General features: G+C 42.5%; 1 protein-coding gene across 2 annotated transcripts in view; it reads right to left on the reverse strand.

Moving 5' to 3' along the window:
- Window positions 1-18209, reverse strand: part of SACS (sacsin molecular chaperone) — a 73955-nt gene that overhangs the window by 26229 nt on the left and 29517 nt on the right. Inside the window, exons 1-6 of one of the 2 annotated variants that reach the window (XM_039873040.1) lie at window positions 17089-17373; window positions 16808-16958; window positions 11276-11360; window positions 10372-10457; window positions 7278-7389; window positions 2252-2398 (exon numbers count right to left, since the gene is read on the reverse strand). In XM_039873040.1, coding sequence (XP_039728974.1) covers window positions 2252-2398; window positions 7278-7389; window positions 10372-10457; window positions 11276-11360; window positions 16808-16958; window positions 17089-17099 — 592 coding nt within the window. In that variant the 5' untranslated portion in view covers window positions 17100-17373. Of the gene's footprint in view, window positions 1-2251; window positions 2399-7277; window positions 7390-10371; window positions 10458-11275; window positions 11361-16807; window positions 16959-17088; window positions 17374-18209 lie in introns of those variants that run through there. The other variant, XM_039873039.1, reaches the window with a different exon arrangement.

Below are 18209 nucleotides of genomic sequence, written 5' to 3' on the forward strand. Positions count from 1 at the left end.
TAAGGAAAAATTCAACACTCACAATCGACGCTGAAATTTAATGAACAATTATAATTACAATTTCAATGCCTAATTACTATCAAAATGTTACACATGAAAAAAGCATGAGCCATAAAATAACTCTAAAATAGATCTAAAAAACACACCTAAGTTTAGCTCTTCTGATTCAATAAGTACGAGGCAGAGACTTTACATGATTAGTGTGAGAACCTAAGATACATCTTAAAACTTATTAAACAATTAAAATATGTAGAGTATTTGGATATTTGTAGTCAGCGCCCACAGCCATGTGAACCCGATGAAACACAACGGAGCTGTAGCCTATGCTCAAAATAAAACCCTCGGCAGCAGGTTCTCTGGAGGGGGAGGGGTAGAGAAATGACGACGCAGGCGGTTCCGCCGCCGTGTCACCCAGCCAGCACCCGCCCTCGAGTGAGTGTGAGACGAGCCCCTCTGGGTGGCATTCGTCCCCAGGCCTCTCCGAGTGGAAGCCCTCGGGCTGGGGGCGTCGGGCTCACCGAACCCGAGTGTGCTGCTTCCAGACCCGTTTTTGCGCAGCACGGCCCCAAACCTGACCCCAACTGCTCCAGCGGCTCTCCAACCACAAAGTGATAAACACTGAGGGGAAACCAGACGTGTCGGGCATGCTGTATCACGAGAAACTCCACCACAGTGCCTTTCCAAGGACTTCCCGAGGGGAATTTTGATGTTTTGCCTCGCATGCTGACGACAGCACCTGACCTCATGAAAATGCAACTCAGTGAAGTCCACCTTTGATGTTCTGGTCATCAGCTGCAAGCCAGCTGTCACAACCAACTCCTAAACTCCCGGGTATTTTAAGGAGGAAATGTTACATCCACCGACCCAGCCACTACATCAGTCTGCAATGTGACCTACGCCACTCCCATCCGTCAACAGTGCTCACAGTCCCTGTTCTGAAATTATGCCAGGGAGATGCCTGACAATTTTAAAGCATGACCTGTGACCTTTGCAAATCCTCAGATTAGAGAACAGCACTCGTTAATACTGTCCCACATAAATGTGCTCATTCTCAAATGGGGAACAAATCCAGAGCAAGATGCAGATGCTGGCAGTCGGCTGGGCTCTAACTAAATAATACATTTCTATACAACAGTCCCCACGCTTATGCAATCCACATGTGCCCCCATATCGCATGTCACAGACCTGAGGGGTAATCTGCAAATGGGTGAACACATGAATGCTAATGTCATGTATAATAGTTATGAATGTTGGAATATATGACTCAATATAACTATTATGTAATATTACTTAATATAGTATTACGTGGTAGTATTATAATGTAAATGCAATTAAAAAAATAGGCTTACTAAAATTGGGCTATAGTGAGGGTGACCCTATGGCCCGCTCACCCAGGGCAGTCCCAATTTAGGCCAGTTGTCTGAGACTAACACCACCCTCTTCACTTTCACGAGTGTCCCAGTTTGAACAATAAATTATACGGTCACCCGGGTGTAGCTCTGCCAGCTCAATCTCTCCTTCTCCTACAAGTTCAAAATGCAAAAACAGTTTGAAACTAAACCATAGCAAGGACTAATTGAACAAGAAAAAAATCTTTATCACGAATGGTAGTAAATACTAAGAGCTTTGATGTGCTCTTAGAGCTGTCTACACTGAGTTTCAAGTACTTCTACTCTATGAGCCAGAAACCTCATTCTTTCTAGATTCAAAATGCAATTTCAAAGTAATTATTAAAATACTCATAAGTTTAAGAATAGCAAAACTTTTATGCGGAAAATGCAGAGAAGTCAGAATCACTTCAAAGACCCTCACTCTGTCAGTTATTCGATACCACTGGATAATATACCTTCCTCTTTAACCTCGTATCTAAAATCAAGAACAAGAAAATCGGTCAGAATCAGTTCGCCTGACTCAAACATTTTCAGTGGAAAATCTCTTAGAGTAACAATTTGGTGTAGGCGTTTCAAGAGCTACCTTTCCGACCCCACATAAAATGGCTCAATACATTACAGCGATTCTACTGTTCACGATGACACTTTTAGCATCACATGATGCAGCTTTGGTGTAGTCACCATGGTAACTTAAAAACGCAAGACACACTGATATTTCATTGACATACTCCTTGCTACTAACAAAGAATTTAGAAAAGATGCCTCTTAAAACAATATCATCTTAGAAGTTAACCAAATAAATTACAAACTACAGGCTAAAATAATTTTCGATATCAAGACTGAAAAGCCAGATACCATACCTGTTATGTGATAGACAGAATTAAACCCAATTCCAAATCTTCCGACCTTCAAAGGGTCATCCTTCTTCCTGCTTCTCGCGATTTCCTGAATGCCGTGCCAGTCTTCCGGGGTGAAAACCGCGTTGTTGTAGACGTAGAGGGCTGCCCCTGGGGGTCAAAACGCGCATGTGCGTACTCAGAAGTGTGCCAGTGTCCAACTGTCCGCCAACCTTCCAAGAACTTCCTCTAAAAATTGCTCATTGAGTGGGAAGATGTAAAGACATGAATGGAATGACTGAATTTTTCATTATAATTCTGATTGTTTTCGTAGTAAAAATAAAAACACAAATTAATGGTAAAAATGACCAGAATAAATATAACATTGTTGGCCAAAAATCCAAAAAGGAAAAATTAACGGTGTTATGGTACTTAAACACTCCCAAACTGGGGCAAACAAGGAAATTAATCACAGTGTACTACTTTGTAAAATTTGTTCCTAAATAGCATATTCAAATTTTCTTTTGCAAATAGAGTTACCTATAAATAAATGTACTAAGTAGGCTTACTATCTGAAGAAAACTTATTAATATATTACTTCAAAAGGTGAACAATAATCCCTTAGTAAATTTAATAAGTACCTTGTAAGTGTTTGCTTTTGGTACCCTCTGGATTTTTCTATACAAGGCATGACTTATATAATTTTTTAAAATCATTAATGTGACAAATTTTTAAATAAGCGCTTCAGAATAATATCACTGCCTCCAATGTACTTCCTTTAAAAAGTTATAATTCTGCATAAAATATTTTAGAACTCCACTTTTTGAGATTTATCTTCAGAATCTCTAACAGTCTTTGAATATGTTCATATGTTCAACTGTAGTAACTCATATTTTAAAAACAATATTTTTATTTGATAAAGTCACTGAAGTGTAACATACAATGAAGTATAGTTTCAAGTCTACAGCTTGATGAATTCTTACAAAGTGAAAAAAACCTGTGTAGCCTCCACCCACGTAAATTGTAGAGAACATGCCAGCACCCTGAAGCCTCTTCTGCTCCTATAAATTCAAGCACAGATATGGGGGTGTTGGCCATGGTTTATTTTACAAAAATGGTGTGAATGTTATTTGTGAAAGAATCAAAGTAGAGATATGAAAATAGCCAAGACTGCCAGGGTTTTTCTGAGAGGGACAGAAAAAACACACAGTGGTTAAAGTGGATTCTGGGCCAGGTAAGTTTAGATTTCAGACCCAGCTCTACCATTACAAACTGCATCACTTTAGGCAAACTAGTTAGTAAGGCCCAGCTTCCTCATCTGTAAAACAGGACAAGAACAGCATCTAACCACAAAGAAGAGCTGAGCATCATCAAATGAGGTGATACGAGTTCGGGGCTCAGCTCCGTACGCAGCTCAGGGAAGACACCCAAAAAGTCAGATATTACTGCTGTTATAATCACTGCTACTGTATGATACTGTTCATCTTTATTCCTAATAAAATAAATATTACAGGAACATTAATAAGACAAATAACATTACCAAGCAACTAACCACAGCTGGTTTAAAAATGGCATGAACAAGCAGTGCTTGGCTCTGCCTGCTCCAAGTGTCCATTAAAAACACCTATGAAGACATAGATACAAGGACCACAAAAACTCACAACACTGAACGCCAGCACTGAGAGTGAAGCTCTTGCCAGAATCTAGAAAAACTCACGTAACTACGAGATCCATAGGGGGCAATCAGAAATCCAGCAGGGGACATGCCAGGTAGCCAGGTAGCCAGGTAGCCAGGTAGCCAGCAATGAAGCAGAGCAGCCAACCTGCAGAAGACCCGCCTTCCTTCTCACTGTCGGCCAGAAAACTGGGCAGCCGACCTGCTCCTGCCTGACTTTTATAAAACACTTGTTAAACTACAAAATAACAAAGCTTATTTTCACAAATTCAGATAAAGTGTTTCCCATGAAAAAGCATTTCCTCTCCACATCCCCACATGCCACATGAAGACGGCTGTTTCCTGTCCTGCACATCACTGCAACCCCTATAGAGAAGGGACAGATGAAGGACACCCTGTAAGTGGCCCAGTACCACGCACTGGCTGTCGGAGCTCTCCTCTCCTCGTCGGCACCAGGACCGAGCAGTGCACACACACACACGGCCACCTCGGCCTGCACGAGACGAGGGGCAGCTGGACGCAGCCTTCTCAACTGGCTTCTGAATCTAGCAGGTATAGTCTAGTGATTATTTAAGGCTTAATCAAGGTATTATTCTGATTGTACTCATCCGGGAAAGAGGAGAAAAGCTGTATATTTTGCCTTTGCTCCAACTAGTGAATCGCTGCCTCCATCACTGAGATTGATTTTTAAATACTCCACATCTAGCCCAATCAAAAGGGTGCACTCTTGGTTCTGAGATAAGAAAAGAATAAACATGATGAAGAAAAAAACAAAGTCACCTGGGAAAGAAAGGGTGAGCGGCAAGCCTGCAATCTACTCTCTCCTTCTAGATGCAAATACCCAAGAAAGAGCGAGAACCCAGCCAAACTGTCTTATAAACACACTGATAACAGATCTCTGGGCAAACAGGCTAATAGTATTTACTAGCAGAAGAGACCTGATCCAGTGGATGCTTTTAGAAGGTGGCTTATTGTAAATAAACCTGGAATTTAGAGATGAGGCATAATTCCCTGAAAATGTCCCAAGCTCTGTAATTATCAGAGAAAAACACAAACCCGTTTCATGAATGAAGCAGCTCCACCTGTGAAAGTGAAGGCCTGCACGCATCACTGAGAGGCCACTGCTGTTGAATCTAGGCCAAGATGTGTCCTACCACAGCACGAAGGGACCTGGGAGGAGGTGCTGGGAGTCCGAGCCTTGCTGCCTTCACTGTGTCTGTCTCTTAACTAACCACGTCCCTGGAATCCTTAGTGAAGTGTGACACTGTGTAGGATCTCTTATTCTTCTGCAACTTATTTGACAAACTGAGCCTTTGTCAACTGATTATATAAAAAAGAACCAAAACAAGTTGAACTCGAGTTCTCACCTGCAAAACTAGGTATCAATAAAGAGAGAAAAACTGTAATCTCAGATGATACCAACAAAGACAACATTCATATCTGAACACAAGAGAAAGATATTCTCAAATATGTAAGAGCACGTAGAGCCCTCAACAGATAGATACTGAAGATCATTTTCACCCACTTTTTTGTGTCCAAGTTTATTTTAAACTGGCTAATCTGGTGTCACTTTAAAGGTTCTGTCTTTAAGTATACTTATGCACAAACTCGGCTAAATCTCGTTTCAGGTATTTTTTTAACGTGGTGAAGTCGAGGCTGGAAGCAAGGAGTCACAGCAGCAGGGGGATTCGGAAGCGAATCACTCTGGGACCCGCACAGTCTCCCTTCTGTGGTTCTCTAGGACCTGCCACTAACAAACATCGGGACAATAGCAGACGTAAAACATCAACGCAGGTATGCTCTCGCCTAATCCTCAAAATAACTGGCAGGTAGATCTTGTTCTTATTACCATTTTTCAGGTGAGCAGACTGGAACTGAGCGAGGCTCAGTGATCTGCTTAATCACACTGAGGTCAGGGCTGCGACTCGACACACCGGTGCCCGAGGAGACACATGGCATGATAGCACCGTGTGGGACTGTGGCTTAAATCAACGACCCTCACATCCCCATCTGATATCTTTCAAAGCAGTCACATTAAATCACAGAATCTGAGAACCAGGAGACCTGACTGGCTCAACCCTCTCGTTCTGCCAAGGTCACAGAGGTAGCAGGAGTCAGGGCCGGAATGAAAACCTCTTGATGTGGTTTATGTCTCAGAGCATCTCTTTATAGGATAAAACAATGCAACTTTCATACCATGAATTTGACCTAGGAATAAATATATCTCCCATAAAAAACGCTAAACATTTAATATTTAAATATTTAACAATAATGTTGATTATTCTCCTAAATCATAAAACATCTTTTTAAAAATACAAGACTTACACTCTGGAAAACTAAGACCCAGAAAATCTGAACTGATGCTCCTTTTCCTCGATAACTTTCTGTCGCAGACAGTCATTTGCAATCTTCCTGCTGACTCTGAAGCTGCAGCAAAAGTTACGCATGTTCTTTTCAACACAACCCTTCAGAGACTAGGACTGAGACATCGGGAGTCTGTTACAGGTCATGGCGCTTTTCACTGTCTTCATCTCTCTTATTCCTCTCTCCCCTTCAAAATTTCTCACCCCACCCAAAATTTCTCCAAAATACATCAAGGGTACTCTAAAAGCAGAAAATAGTACACAAAAGCATAGCCTCTTACGTCTTTCCAAATGCAGAGAAGTGTTATATATATGAAAAGGGTGTCCCTTTGTCTTGCCAACGATACAAAACACTCACAAGCTGGCTAAAAAGGACCAGAGGCTGAGGTACAGCTAGCCCCTGGGCGATGTGGGGGTTAGGGGTACCAACCCGCAAGGTCGAAAATCCATGTATTACTTTTGACTCCCCAAAAAACTTCAGTCATCCCTCAGTATACGCAGGGGATTGGCCACACACACACAATCAATACACACACACACACACACACACACACACACACACACCCAAATCCAAAGAGGCTCGATCAAGTCCCTCATATAAGATGGCGTAGAACAATGCGCAGTTGGCCCTCTGCATTCGCAGATTCCCAACTGGATCGAAAATGCTGTTTTTGATCCTCAGTTGCTTGCATTTGAGGATGCGAAACCCGAGGATACAGGAGACCAATTGTTTGATTTTTGAAAAGAATCTGCATATAAGTGGACCCGCATGGTTCAAATCTCTACTGTCAGCTGCATTGACACTGCTCGTTTCTTTGAGCTTCCACACTTTTTCTTTGTTCCCTAAAAATACCGATTAGCAGACAGCCGCCAACCGAAGGCAGAGAAAAACATCTGAAGAAGCAGAATGGAATACGCCGAGAAGTGTAGACTAGTCATTAAACAGAGTATTGTAGATCACTAAAAATCACCCGCTAGGACATAAAACTTGTTCCTAAACATTGATTCTTACCCTGATATTGCGCCATATCTTTGGACCAAAGAGTCTCCGTCCCGTATTGAGTCTCATCATATAAAAATTTAACTTCCGTGGCTCCAGCATCCTCCGCATTCTGAATTAATTCCTAAGCAAGAAATATACCAAAAATGATGATATTTAGTAATGCAGTGATCTACTGCCCATCTTTGTATTTACCTATAATATTTAAAAGTAATCACATTTAAATAAAGGAAACCTACTACTTGCATCGTTATCTTTTCAGATCTGGTGAGGACACTGCTGAAAGTGACTGTCACAAACATGAGAGTATGGCTGAAAAGATGATGAGTCCTTCATTTACACATACTTAAAAATGCGGTTTTTAACTTGCTATCTCTTGGTCTCTAAATACAAATCCAGAGGCTATTTACGACTATCATTTACAATCTACCCAAAGCCTTCATGCAAAATAAATTACTCCATTTCCAAAAGCTGCATAGATTGTTCCGCCATCTGGCACAAGTACCTCGTTCTCAAGCAGTTACTAAAAAAAAGACCTTTATTTATCATTCACTCACTAAACTTACCTTCTCTTAGAAAAGATGCATCGGTCTGTGTGTACTGATCAGTACAGTATGCTGCATTCCTGAGAACGTGCGATAGAACATCCTTCTCCTATACTAGTCAAAGTTTCCTGAGGGTCGGGACTGGCATTCCTTTCATTAAAAAGGTAGTAACACTGCATGGTAGATGATGAGTGTGTGTGTGGGGGCGGGGGCGTGAATGAGTAGTCAAACCCTGTAATGCAGAAAGAGAAGGGCAGCCTACAGGATTGGTACCCATCGGTAGCCTCAAAAAACCCCAATCACTTGACACACTGACCAAAGTCACGTAGGGAGCTCCACACTCTGAAATAAGAAAGAACCTAGCTCCTACAGCCAGCACCATAATCGTCAGAACTTGAAATGAACTTCAGAGGTATCGTCCCTAGTTAATTCTGGACCTTGTCTACAGTACAAAAAAGCCAGCACATGACAATTAGCTGGATGAGCTGTGACTTAGACCAAATCGAGTGGCTGTATTTTAAATGAATAGATCTTTAGAAACACAATAATTCACCCTGTAGTATTATACTCACGAACCTCTAACTTTGAGAACTATTTTTTACTTTCCCAGCACCGTGGCATCACTAAACCAGGGGGTAGGAACAGGCAAGCTCTGAAGAGTTTACACTGCTACGACACCAGGGCCAACAGCAAAGCCTCTGTCCCAGCAGAAAGGTGCCAGTGCCCACGTGAAAAGAGACACCTGTAAGACTGAGTAAGGGAATGACGCAGAATGGGCGAGCTCGATCTGCGACCAGATGAGGTGCTTGGTGGTTCACTGGTGCACACGGAAAGGTGGGGGAGCATCATTCCACCTGCTGTGCACCCCGAACGTGCACAAATGTTCACATGTTCCATGTCCTCACCTACCTCCTTATCAGCTATAAATTTCTATTAATACAACTGCCTCTTTCTCATAGGATTTTAAGACCTAGTCTTCCTGTATTTAGTCTAACAGAATCCCTAAAAATTAGCAATCTTACTTATGTTAGGGTTTTACAATATAAAAGACAGAAATAAGAACTAATGGGTAGGGAAATACAATGTTATCTTACAAAATGATAGCACTTTAGATCATGCTTTCATTTGGATACCTATTTGTGATTTATGTGTATTTGAGGGAGCCGAGATGACGAAAACTGAAGATAAAACCCCAAGTTCCAGTATCAAGTTGAACGAAAAGAAGCCGGGATGCTTCTTCTCAGGGGATCTCTTTCACACTGATTCTGGGAAGGAGAGGCAATAAATGTTCCAATTTTCATGTGATTTGGGGCATGTCATTAAAATATCTCTGGGCCTTTCGGCAGACATCACAAAAAGTGGTGCTCTAAGTCTAGATGATTTCTGATTCCTATTAAACCTAAAATAGTCAAATTCTACTGAAACATGCAAAGAACAAAGATCACATTGTGCTGACTAACACACGGACACGTGCAGTAAGCAGAGGGGAAGGCCCAACCTACAGCTGCTTGCTGCCTGCAAGAACGTACGGAGATCTCGCTCACGACAGCCGCCTCGCCTCCAGGAAGGCTCTCCCTCACCTCTGAAGTGATGAGCCCCTCTCCCTTACCGCCGACTCACTCTGAGTTTTAAATGTATTCTATTCCCCTCCCTCTACTCTCTTCACAACCCAATAACCACTCTCTTCCGAGCTTCACTTTCCCAATACCTCAATATAAAAATGGCTTCTGCATGAATTTCCTGTGAACCGCTGATGCCTAATTCTGGAAGAACATATCGTCATTAAAATCCCACAGGATGCCACAGTCCTCAACCGGCACCCAGCCAGGTGTGACTACTGACCTTGTCCTTCTCTGAAAATTTACCTTCTAAAGTAGAAAATACAATGAGGCCTAAGATACTGAAAGTAATAAACACTAAATAATTAATGAGAAGCAGAGTGTGTAATAACTGAACTACTTGTACAATTAAGGAGGTTTCCTATTAAACAGAAAATCTAATCTTTGTAATAACTTCTATAATTGCTTTCTTTTACGGTTGTTCAGTTTATTTTTAAAGGAGTGTATTCAAACTAAAAGAATATATCGTAAATAGATATAAAAAACTAAAATAATTACCTCATTAAACTCTTCCAAAAAGCAAACCTCTAAATCTGGGAGTCAGCTGAGCGTGTGTTCATGGCACCTACATGCGGGTTTCGTCTTGTTCGTGTGGTCGGTTGGTTTGTAAAGCCACCATACAATGTTTTACATGAAATTCATAAAATTACATTGCATAATTACATAAAATTACCAAAAAGTGTTCCTAGAGCGACACTGTGGGTGGTTACAGCACAGCGCAGCTTCGTGGGCTCCTCTGCCTGTGAGGCCTCGTGTGTTCACACCACATTCTCGGCCCGCCCCGCCTAGGGAGGGAAGGCACCGCAGCTGCGGGTGGCCATAAATACAGCAAATCGAGACGAAGTTTTTAAAAAGGTAAAGATTAACAGGACTTCTAAGTAATTTTACGCCATCTCATTTTTATCAAAGTAAATTCACACATGTACACAACACATGTCCTACCTTAAGAATCTGCCCTCCTTCTGGATATCTTCTTAAAATGTCCTTAAGAAAATCAACAAGTGGCGGTGTTGTCTGACCAAATCGACCTAAAATAAAAATCCCACGACCTGTTACCACGATGTGGTGTTTGGTTCCAAGACAGTAAAATGACACGAGTTACAATTTCATGTTTCACCCCAGCTCTCTGGTACGTAAAGCTATCTGACTAAACAGACTCGGCAGCAAGTAAAGCAGATTTAACTTGATCGAATCTCAAGATTTTTCATTCAACTACAGTTTGTTTAAAAATGTTCAAAAAGATACTGTCACAAAACATTATTAATTCAAAAATAAAGAGCATGGGGAGGATGCTATTTTCCAAAACAACCGAAATAAGGAGTGCTTTGCTGCTGAATTATAAACCAGAGACAGTGGTGCTGATCTGGTCATCGTAACATCCTCAAACTCCACCGAGGTTCTGACTGCTGGGAAATTCAGCAGTCGCTGTCATAATGGCCATCTCGCTCAAACACCCTTCAGCCTTTCCTACACTAGAGATTCTTAGAACTGACTGACCAAGTTACCTTCAGACAGGTGACAGGAACATATAGGGAGAAGAGTGGGAAGGGAAGTGATTTCTCAGAAGCACAGAAAAAAAAATCTGTACATAAGTAAAAAAGAAATCTGTGCTTCAAAAACAAAATCATCACTATAAATTTATTTGCACCATTTTGCTACAACCACCCACCAAGACTAAACCCCAGCTGCCCCACACATTCCTGTAACTTGCTAGCTCCGCCTGCCCTGTCCTCTGCCCCGACAGCCCCTCGCTGCATCCCAGTGGTACATATTTTCATTTCATTTTCAAAACATGATCTTTATTCAACTAAAAGTGGCATATATTCCTGTAAAGTCAGCATTATACCTCCCCCTTGTAAGCCTTTTGATTGAAGTTTTACAAAAAGACGATTTTTGGAAGTCAGATCTCCAAACTTGATCCAGTCGGATAACTGAAAAAATAAATAAACAAAATGTATGAAAAGCAATATAGTTCCTAATACTCTAAATTCAAAACTTCACCTTAATTTTTTTTCAATTAAGAAACAATGCTTGTTAACTATTCTTATCAGAAAATAAGTTGCTCTGGAGAAGTGACTATTTCAAATAAGAGAAATTCAGTAAAACTTTTTACTTAAAAATTTAAAGGACTCTTTCTTCGATAATTACAAATACACACATATAATTATTTAAATTTTTTATGATGAATCAGGATCATCAATATAAACAAAACCATTCTTTTGATCAGCATTTCCAAAGTGTGTTGCTCAGAACAGAGCTCTATGGGATGTCACCAGGAGCAGAGGAAAAATGTTTTAAATTAGCTGGAATCATTTGGGTTTTAAAGGGCATTTAACATATTAACGTGTACTGTAACTTTCTTACAGAGGATTATACCAAGCAACATTTCACGAATTTTTGCAGAACATTTTTTTTATTTTCAAAGAGCATCTTACAGGATATTGTTCCTAGAAATACACTTGGGGAATCACTGCTATAGATGCCACTACCTTTAAAAAGGTATGACATAAAAGGAGGGGACAAATAAGGACTCAGCCTCTGAAGCGGCTCTGGTCTACAACCCCGCTGAAACTGGTTTCCAGCAAACACCCCGATGTTCATTTTGCGTTTGGTGATTGTCCTGTTTCTCATCAGGACGGGGGACAATACGTGAGACCGTGACCCACAGGAGCAGTGTAATCGAGAGCTTGTTTTTGGAAAATAAGATAAATAATCCAAAGCTAGATCAACCTTCCCCGCAGGGGTCCACTCCCAAGTGTTGCTCTGGAGTGACCCCTTACAGGTCAACAAAACATTACTCAAAGGCTCACCTGACGAGCCACCATCTCTGTTTGTACCTTATGCTTCCTCGTCAGGGTGTGAAGGACATCATTTACCATGTCAAAAATTCAGGGTTTCCAGCTGTCTACCACCCTCCGAGGTGCCTGAAGCTCGCCCTGTCGAAAGGCGACCTCGCCAGCTTGCCTCCAACACCTCCCTCTCGCCTTTTACTCTGCATCTCATCACTAGCGGCACCTTCTACCTCGTCGCTTTGACAGGAAACACAGGGAGAAATTCCTCTATCTCCAAATCACATGTCCAGTTGACTTCTGGTCCCAGCGTGTCCACCCCAGTTCCTCTTCTCCAATCTCAACTGTTCAGACTCTCCACATCTCTCGGATTTTATGACACCCCCTGTCTGGTCTCCTTCATTCCTAATTCTGGCCTCCAACTCTAAAATACGAATCTGAACATGTTGTTCTATAGTGCCTGGGTTATAAAGTGCTTTCTATACATATTTCCACTGAATCTTAGAGCAAACCTGTAAAAACTCCTTGCACAGGAAACAGAAATAAGAATAATCATAGCAGTACTGTCGTTGATAGCGAAAATTTGGAAACAACCCAAATTCTATGACATGTTGACACACTGGAATATTATACGGCAATAGATGAATTAACTAAACTGCACATAAATTTGGGTGAATATTCATAACATAATATTGAGTGAGAAAAGATAATTCCGGGTTACTACATATAGAATAATAAGCTCCTTATAAAATTCATAAACAACTAAAAGCAAACAATATATTGTTTAGGTTATACACACACACATGCACATATATATGAACACACGTATGCACACATACACATACGCACACTTACAACAATGCTATCAAAACAACTACAAAAAAGGCAACAGAATAATAAACACGATGGGGTAAGGGAAGAGACAGGCATACAGGTTGGGGAGAAGCAGCACAGAGGTAAATACAGACTATCAACAGTGTTCTAGGTCTCCAACTGGATGATGTCGTCATGGTTGTTCATTCTATTGTTAATTAATTAGTTACTAAAAGAGAGCCATGTATGAGCCAAAGATTACTAGTCCTATTCAGGTACATTTAAAGGAAGTAAGACAGGAAGTGAGGAAGAAAAACTGTAATGCAGGAAGACGTTTCCAGGTCTTTAAGAGGACCTGAAAAGGGAGAGGACACGGAGCAGAACCGGATTGGTAAAGACAGATGTCACTGGCTATGTGAGCCTGACGATGAATGTTTGGTAGACTGCTGTCACTGGCCTATTCGCAGGGAAGTGGTTCTCCCAGAGCAATGTGAGCAGCACAGATAACCTCAGGAGTGCTATCTGCTTCCTCCTCCTGAGCTTGCCAAGAGTTGAGGATTTTGCTTGGGCCTCGCTCTTTCCTAGACCCTAAATCACTCCAACCAAGCAGAGTAACATTGGCCCTTTTCATCTCCAGAGGCAATGAAATCTTAAAAGTTGCCCATTTCAGGCTTTGTATTTTGTTTTTTAAAAAGTGATTGTAAAATAACTTCAACATATGGGTCTCTGTCCATGCCAGTCTCAGCCCCCCTTAAAAACCTCAGAGAGGCTCATTTTCCTTCGCTGTGAAATAACTCTAAATTATTAAGCAGACAAGACAATATTAATTGCAATCTGGATCTCACAACACTTCTTCCTTCTTTCAGTTGTCAAGGATATAAGGAGGTTCTCAAGATTCAAGAGCGAACAGGGAAGACATTTTTGAACAATTAAGAGACGGGAAAGTTAAGTGATACTTCAGACCTGGTTCGAGGCTCAAGCGTGTTTGGTACAGATCATGAAAAAGGATCAGAAAGATGCACAGCTACCACAAATAGTTCAATCTCTGCACAGGACAGGAAGTAAAGTGAAGAACTTACAAATTCTACTTCCAGGCCAAGGAAAGCAAGAGACAGACAAGTAGGAAGAGGATGGCAGGTGACACAGACAGCCTGAGGGCTAAGTGCTGCTGCTGACAATGTCCAACACCAACTGAAACCATGAGTGGCAAGACGTCCACAGCTTTTGTTTCCTGCTTACCCTAAAATATTTAAAATTCTTGCTAATAATTCAAATCTAATCTGAGCAGCATTAAAGTAAAAAGGAAAAGAAAACCATTTCTGTGAAAGATCTGCTTATACAAAGGTGACCTCTTCTAATGTCACACATTAGCATTACTAAATTCACCAGTTCAAAAGTCACAAGCCTGTGACTCTGAATCAGAATTGTGCCCTTTGCATGGTTTCTGGGTGAGCTCCATCCTTGACTTTAAAGTTCGTTGTTAGTGGTTTAAGCTCTTCTTCTCTGTTAAATGTAAAAGAATGTTACATTTACCTTTTTATTATTTGACACCCTGACACATTCCCTGTGGTGTGGAACTGTAGACTGTCCACAGACTTTGGAATCAGACAGACCTGGGTTCAAATCCTGATCTGATTCTTCATCTCTGAATCTGACCACCACTAGTCTGCAAAATGGAGTAGTAAAAACTAGCTCATGGCGCTGTTTCCAGTAGCAAATGATATGATATATGCAAAGTATCTAGCATAGTGTAGAACACAACTGCTCAATAAATGTTAATCACGTTCCCAATGCACTTACAAAGAACAGAAGGAGAAATATGCTGGGCAAGTTACTTCGCAAAGTTACATCTCCAGCCCTGACCTCTATCCCTTAAGCTTCGGTCCCAGGTCTGTAGCTGCCCCCTGCCCATCACTCTCTATGAAGACTCTTACACAGCAGAGACCTTAGAATGGGTTAGAACCCCTTTATCCCATTTCTATTAGAAAAAGGAAAGCAGATTCGAACATCAATTAATTTGGCCTCAGTTATCCACTGGCAGCACAGGAAGTAGGACCTAGGTCACCTCCTTCTTCATGCATTTTCCTGGATGCTTCTTTTATGTCCTGCCATCGGCTGAACGACATATGAAAGCAAACTGATCACCACCTTGCCTCCAACATTAGACCCCCCTCTGGACTTGTTTATCTCTGCTAACTGAACCACTATTTTCCTGATCTGACTCAAGGTTCGTGAACATCCTTGGCAAGTCTTCTGCCTTATTCTACATCTAACCCTCTCCCACACCTTGCTGCGCCTTGCATAGCCATTTGGTACCAAACTGGCACAATTTGCCTTTTACAAAGTATTGTGTACATCTTTTCCTTTCAGCATCACCTCTGCAATCGTAGTCTAGAACCTCATTACCTCATCCCAGCATAAGTTTCCTAACTAGACGCCCCTGGCACTAACCACCCACTCAACTCGAAACACTCGACACACCACTCACTGCTATGTTCACCATCCAAATCGAAGTTTTACACAGACATTTTTACTGGCAAGACCCAGTCACTGAGCCTTTGGGTATAACCACATTTGGGGACAAGTTGACAAAGCAGAACCAGAGGAGTAACCAAATAAGTGGGTATAGAACCAAGACGGTATAACGGGAAGGTTAAAAGACAGGGGTAGGCACAGGAAAAAAAAAAGGTAAAAACGACGAGCTTTGTTATTCAATTCTGTCCAAAGTTCTCAGTCAAGTCACTGCATGCCACCAAACACCTCGGGGAATTGGTAAGAAGAACTGATCCCTGGAGGAACATAAGGTTAACGGGATCTCTGGGTCTAAGTGAGCAAGAGACCAGGAGTGGACCCAGGTACACGAAGGTCAAGATTACATAGAGGGGTGAAAAATCACAGGTACCAAGTACTTTGCCAATATTTGTACCGGGTAGCAAGAAATCTAATACTTAAAATGTCCTTCTGTACGGCTCAAGTATTCCTTGTGGATCTGTTCAGCTCTTTTTTGATCTCTTTTAAATCCTGGAAATGATGTTCTTTTACCATATAAAAAGTGAAGATACTTATCAGGATAAAAGAATAAGTTAATCTTCAGTAAAATGTTTCCCTGTAACTCCTTCTTTAAGAAAATTGTGTATGTTCCCCAATTTTAAAGTATATGACTGTATGAAATACTCCTATTATCCTAAGTCATTCATTTGCACCTTAGAAGTTGTAAAATAAATTTACTCCTCAAAATAATAGATTTCTATGTTAAAGTATGTCTTAAGATCCTTTCAGTCCTAAATTTCTGTGACTAAAAACTGGAGGGAAACTTCTGAGACATAAAAGGTAAAGGTATTTACCAGTGTTCCAGTTATACGTATAACAAAATTAGAAAAATATGAGTAATGATTAAGTCACTTCAATGATCTCAAAGGAAGCAAAAAAAAAAAAAAGAAAGAAAGAAAGAAAAAGAAAAAGAAAAACCCTCTGACTATAATGCCCATCAAAAAAGTATCTTAATTTCAGGAAGTGAAGATGCAGACAAAATGGGGCAGGGGGAATACACAGCTGAAGTGGGAAATCAATAAAATTCACAACTAACGATAGGAACATATTTACAAAGCATTCCAAGGTGACCATGAAATGTGCATCTGTCTTCCAGGACACGTGAATAAAACCCGCTCGGTTTCACTGTCAGCGAGCCTGCCGCCCAGCAAACTGATGTGCTAAAACCCTAAGCGCAGACGGCAGGCCCTTCGTCCTCCTGAGGAGAGGGGACAGGCGGGCCGTACCTCCCTGTCGCCGAGCCACAGCCGCTGCTCCGACACCGGGAAGCCGGTCTCAGCCAAGACGCGCTCCTTGAGGTCACGCACGGTCCAGGACTCCAGAACGGCCACGGTCCGGCAGCCCACGCAGCCGGGGAGGACGGTCACCAGGAGCCACCTGCGCGAAAGGCAAAAGAACCCTCAGTGGGAGCCACGTGGGGACCCGCGCCCACCCAGCGCGCGCCCTTTCGCCCGGGGTCTCGATCGCAGGGGACCTCGCGGCCCTCGGCCCCGCGGGGCGGCGTTACCTGTCCCCCATCGCCGGCGTCCTCGCCGCGGGCCCGCGTCCGCCCCAGCACGCGGGCGCCAGGTCACGGCCAGCGCCGCTGCAGCGCGAGGCCGGGCGCGGGCCTGGAAGGCGGGCTCCTCATGGCGCAGGCGGGCACCGCCCCGGCCGGGCTCAGCCGCAGCCCCCGGAGCAGCTGCCGGAGCCGAGGGGGAAACGCGAGAGGAAGCCGCGGCCGCGCGGGAGGGGCAGGCGGAGGCGGCGGAGGCGGCGGCGCGCTCCCGGCCACCAAGGGCCCCGGAGGCGCCCGCGGGCACGCGCCCGCCCACAGGGACCGTTAGCGGAGGCCCCGCCCCGCCCTCAAGGCCACGCCCCTCAAGGCCACGCCCCCGCCAGCCAGGCCCCGCCCTGCCACGCCTGCATGCTGCCCGAAATCAGAAAGTGGAGGGGATGAAAATTAAAGATAGCTGATGATCGCAGAGCTTTGTTATTTATTTCTATGCTCCTTGGTGACAGGGCTGAAGCTATCTGACCTCACAGGACATACATGGATTCTAAAAGGAGGAAATTGATAAGAGTTGCTCGGGGAGTGCCGACTATCAGTGAACGAGCTCTAGGAGACGGTGACCAATCTGGGTACTTTTGATTCTCAGAAAACAGACTTTAGAATAGGCTGCTAGCAGAACTCTGAAATTTGGGGCTCCATTGCGGTATACACTGCGGATATAAGGATAAATAAAACATAACCAATAATAAGGATAAATAAAACATAACCACTAATATCAAGAAGTTCATGTTTTTGTAAAAGAAAAATCACTTAAAGAATAAAAGAAGAGGTGAAGGGATGGCCCCAAAGTAATTAATGTTGTTTTGTAATTCGAAAGCGTATGTGGTTTGATGAAGCTTTAGAGAACGTCAGTACTTTCCTCTGCTTATTTCTCTTTGGCATGGATGAGACATATTGCAAAGGAAAAAAAAAAAAACAACATCTATCAAGGCAATCCAAAGGCTGTGTGTGCTTCTTGTTTACCTTGAATAGAATTAAATTTTAATGTCGACCCCCAAAATGGTATTAATTACCGGCTTCCAATGAATGGCCTCTTCTCCCTCTCCTCCCCAAAAATATTACTCAGAACTTATTAT

Source organism: Pteropus medius, unplaced genomic scaffold (genome assembly GCF_902729225.1).
Source record: "Pteropus medius unplaced genomic scaffold, Ma_sr-lr_union100, whole genome shotgun sequence".
Taxonomy (NCBI): Eukaryota; Metazoa; Chordata; class Mammalia; order Chiroptera; family Pteropodidae; genus Pteropus; species Pteropus medius.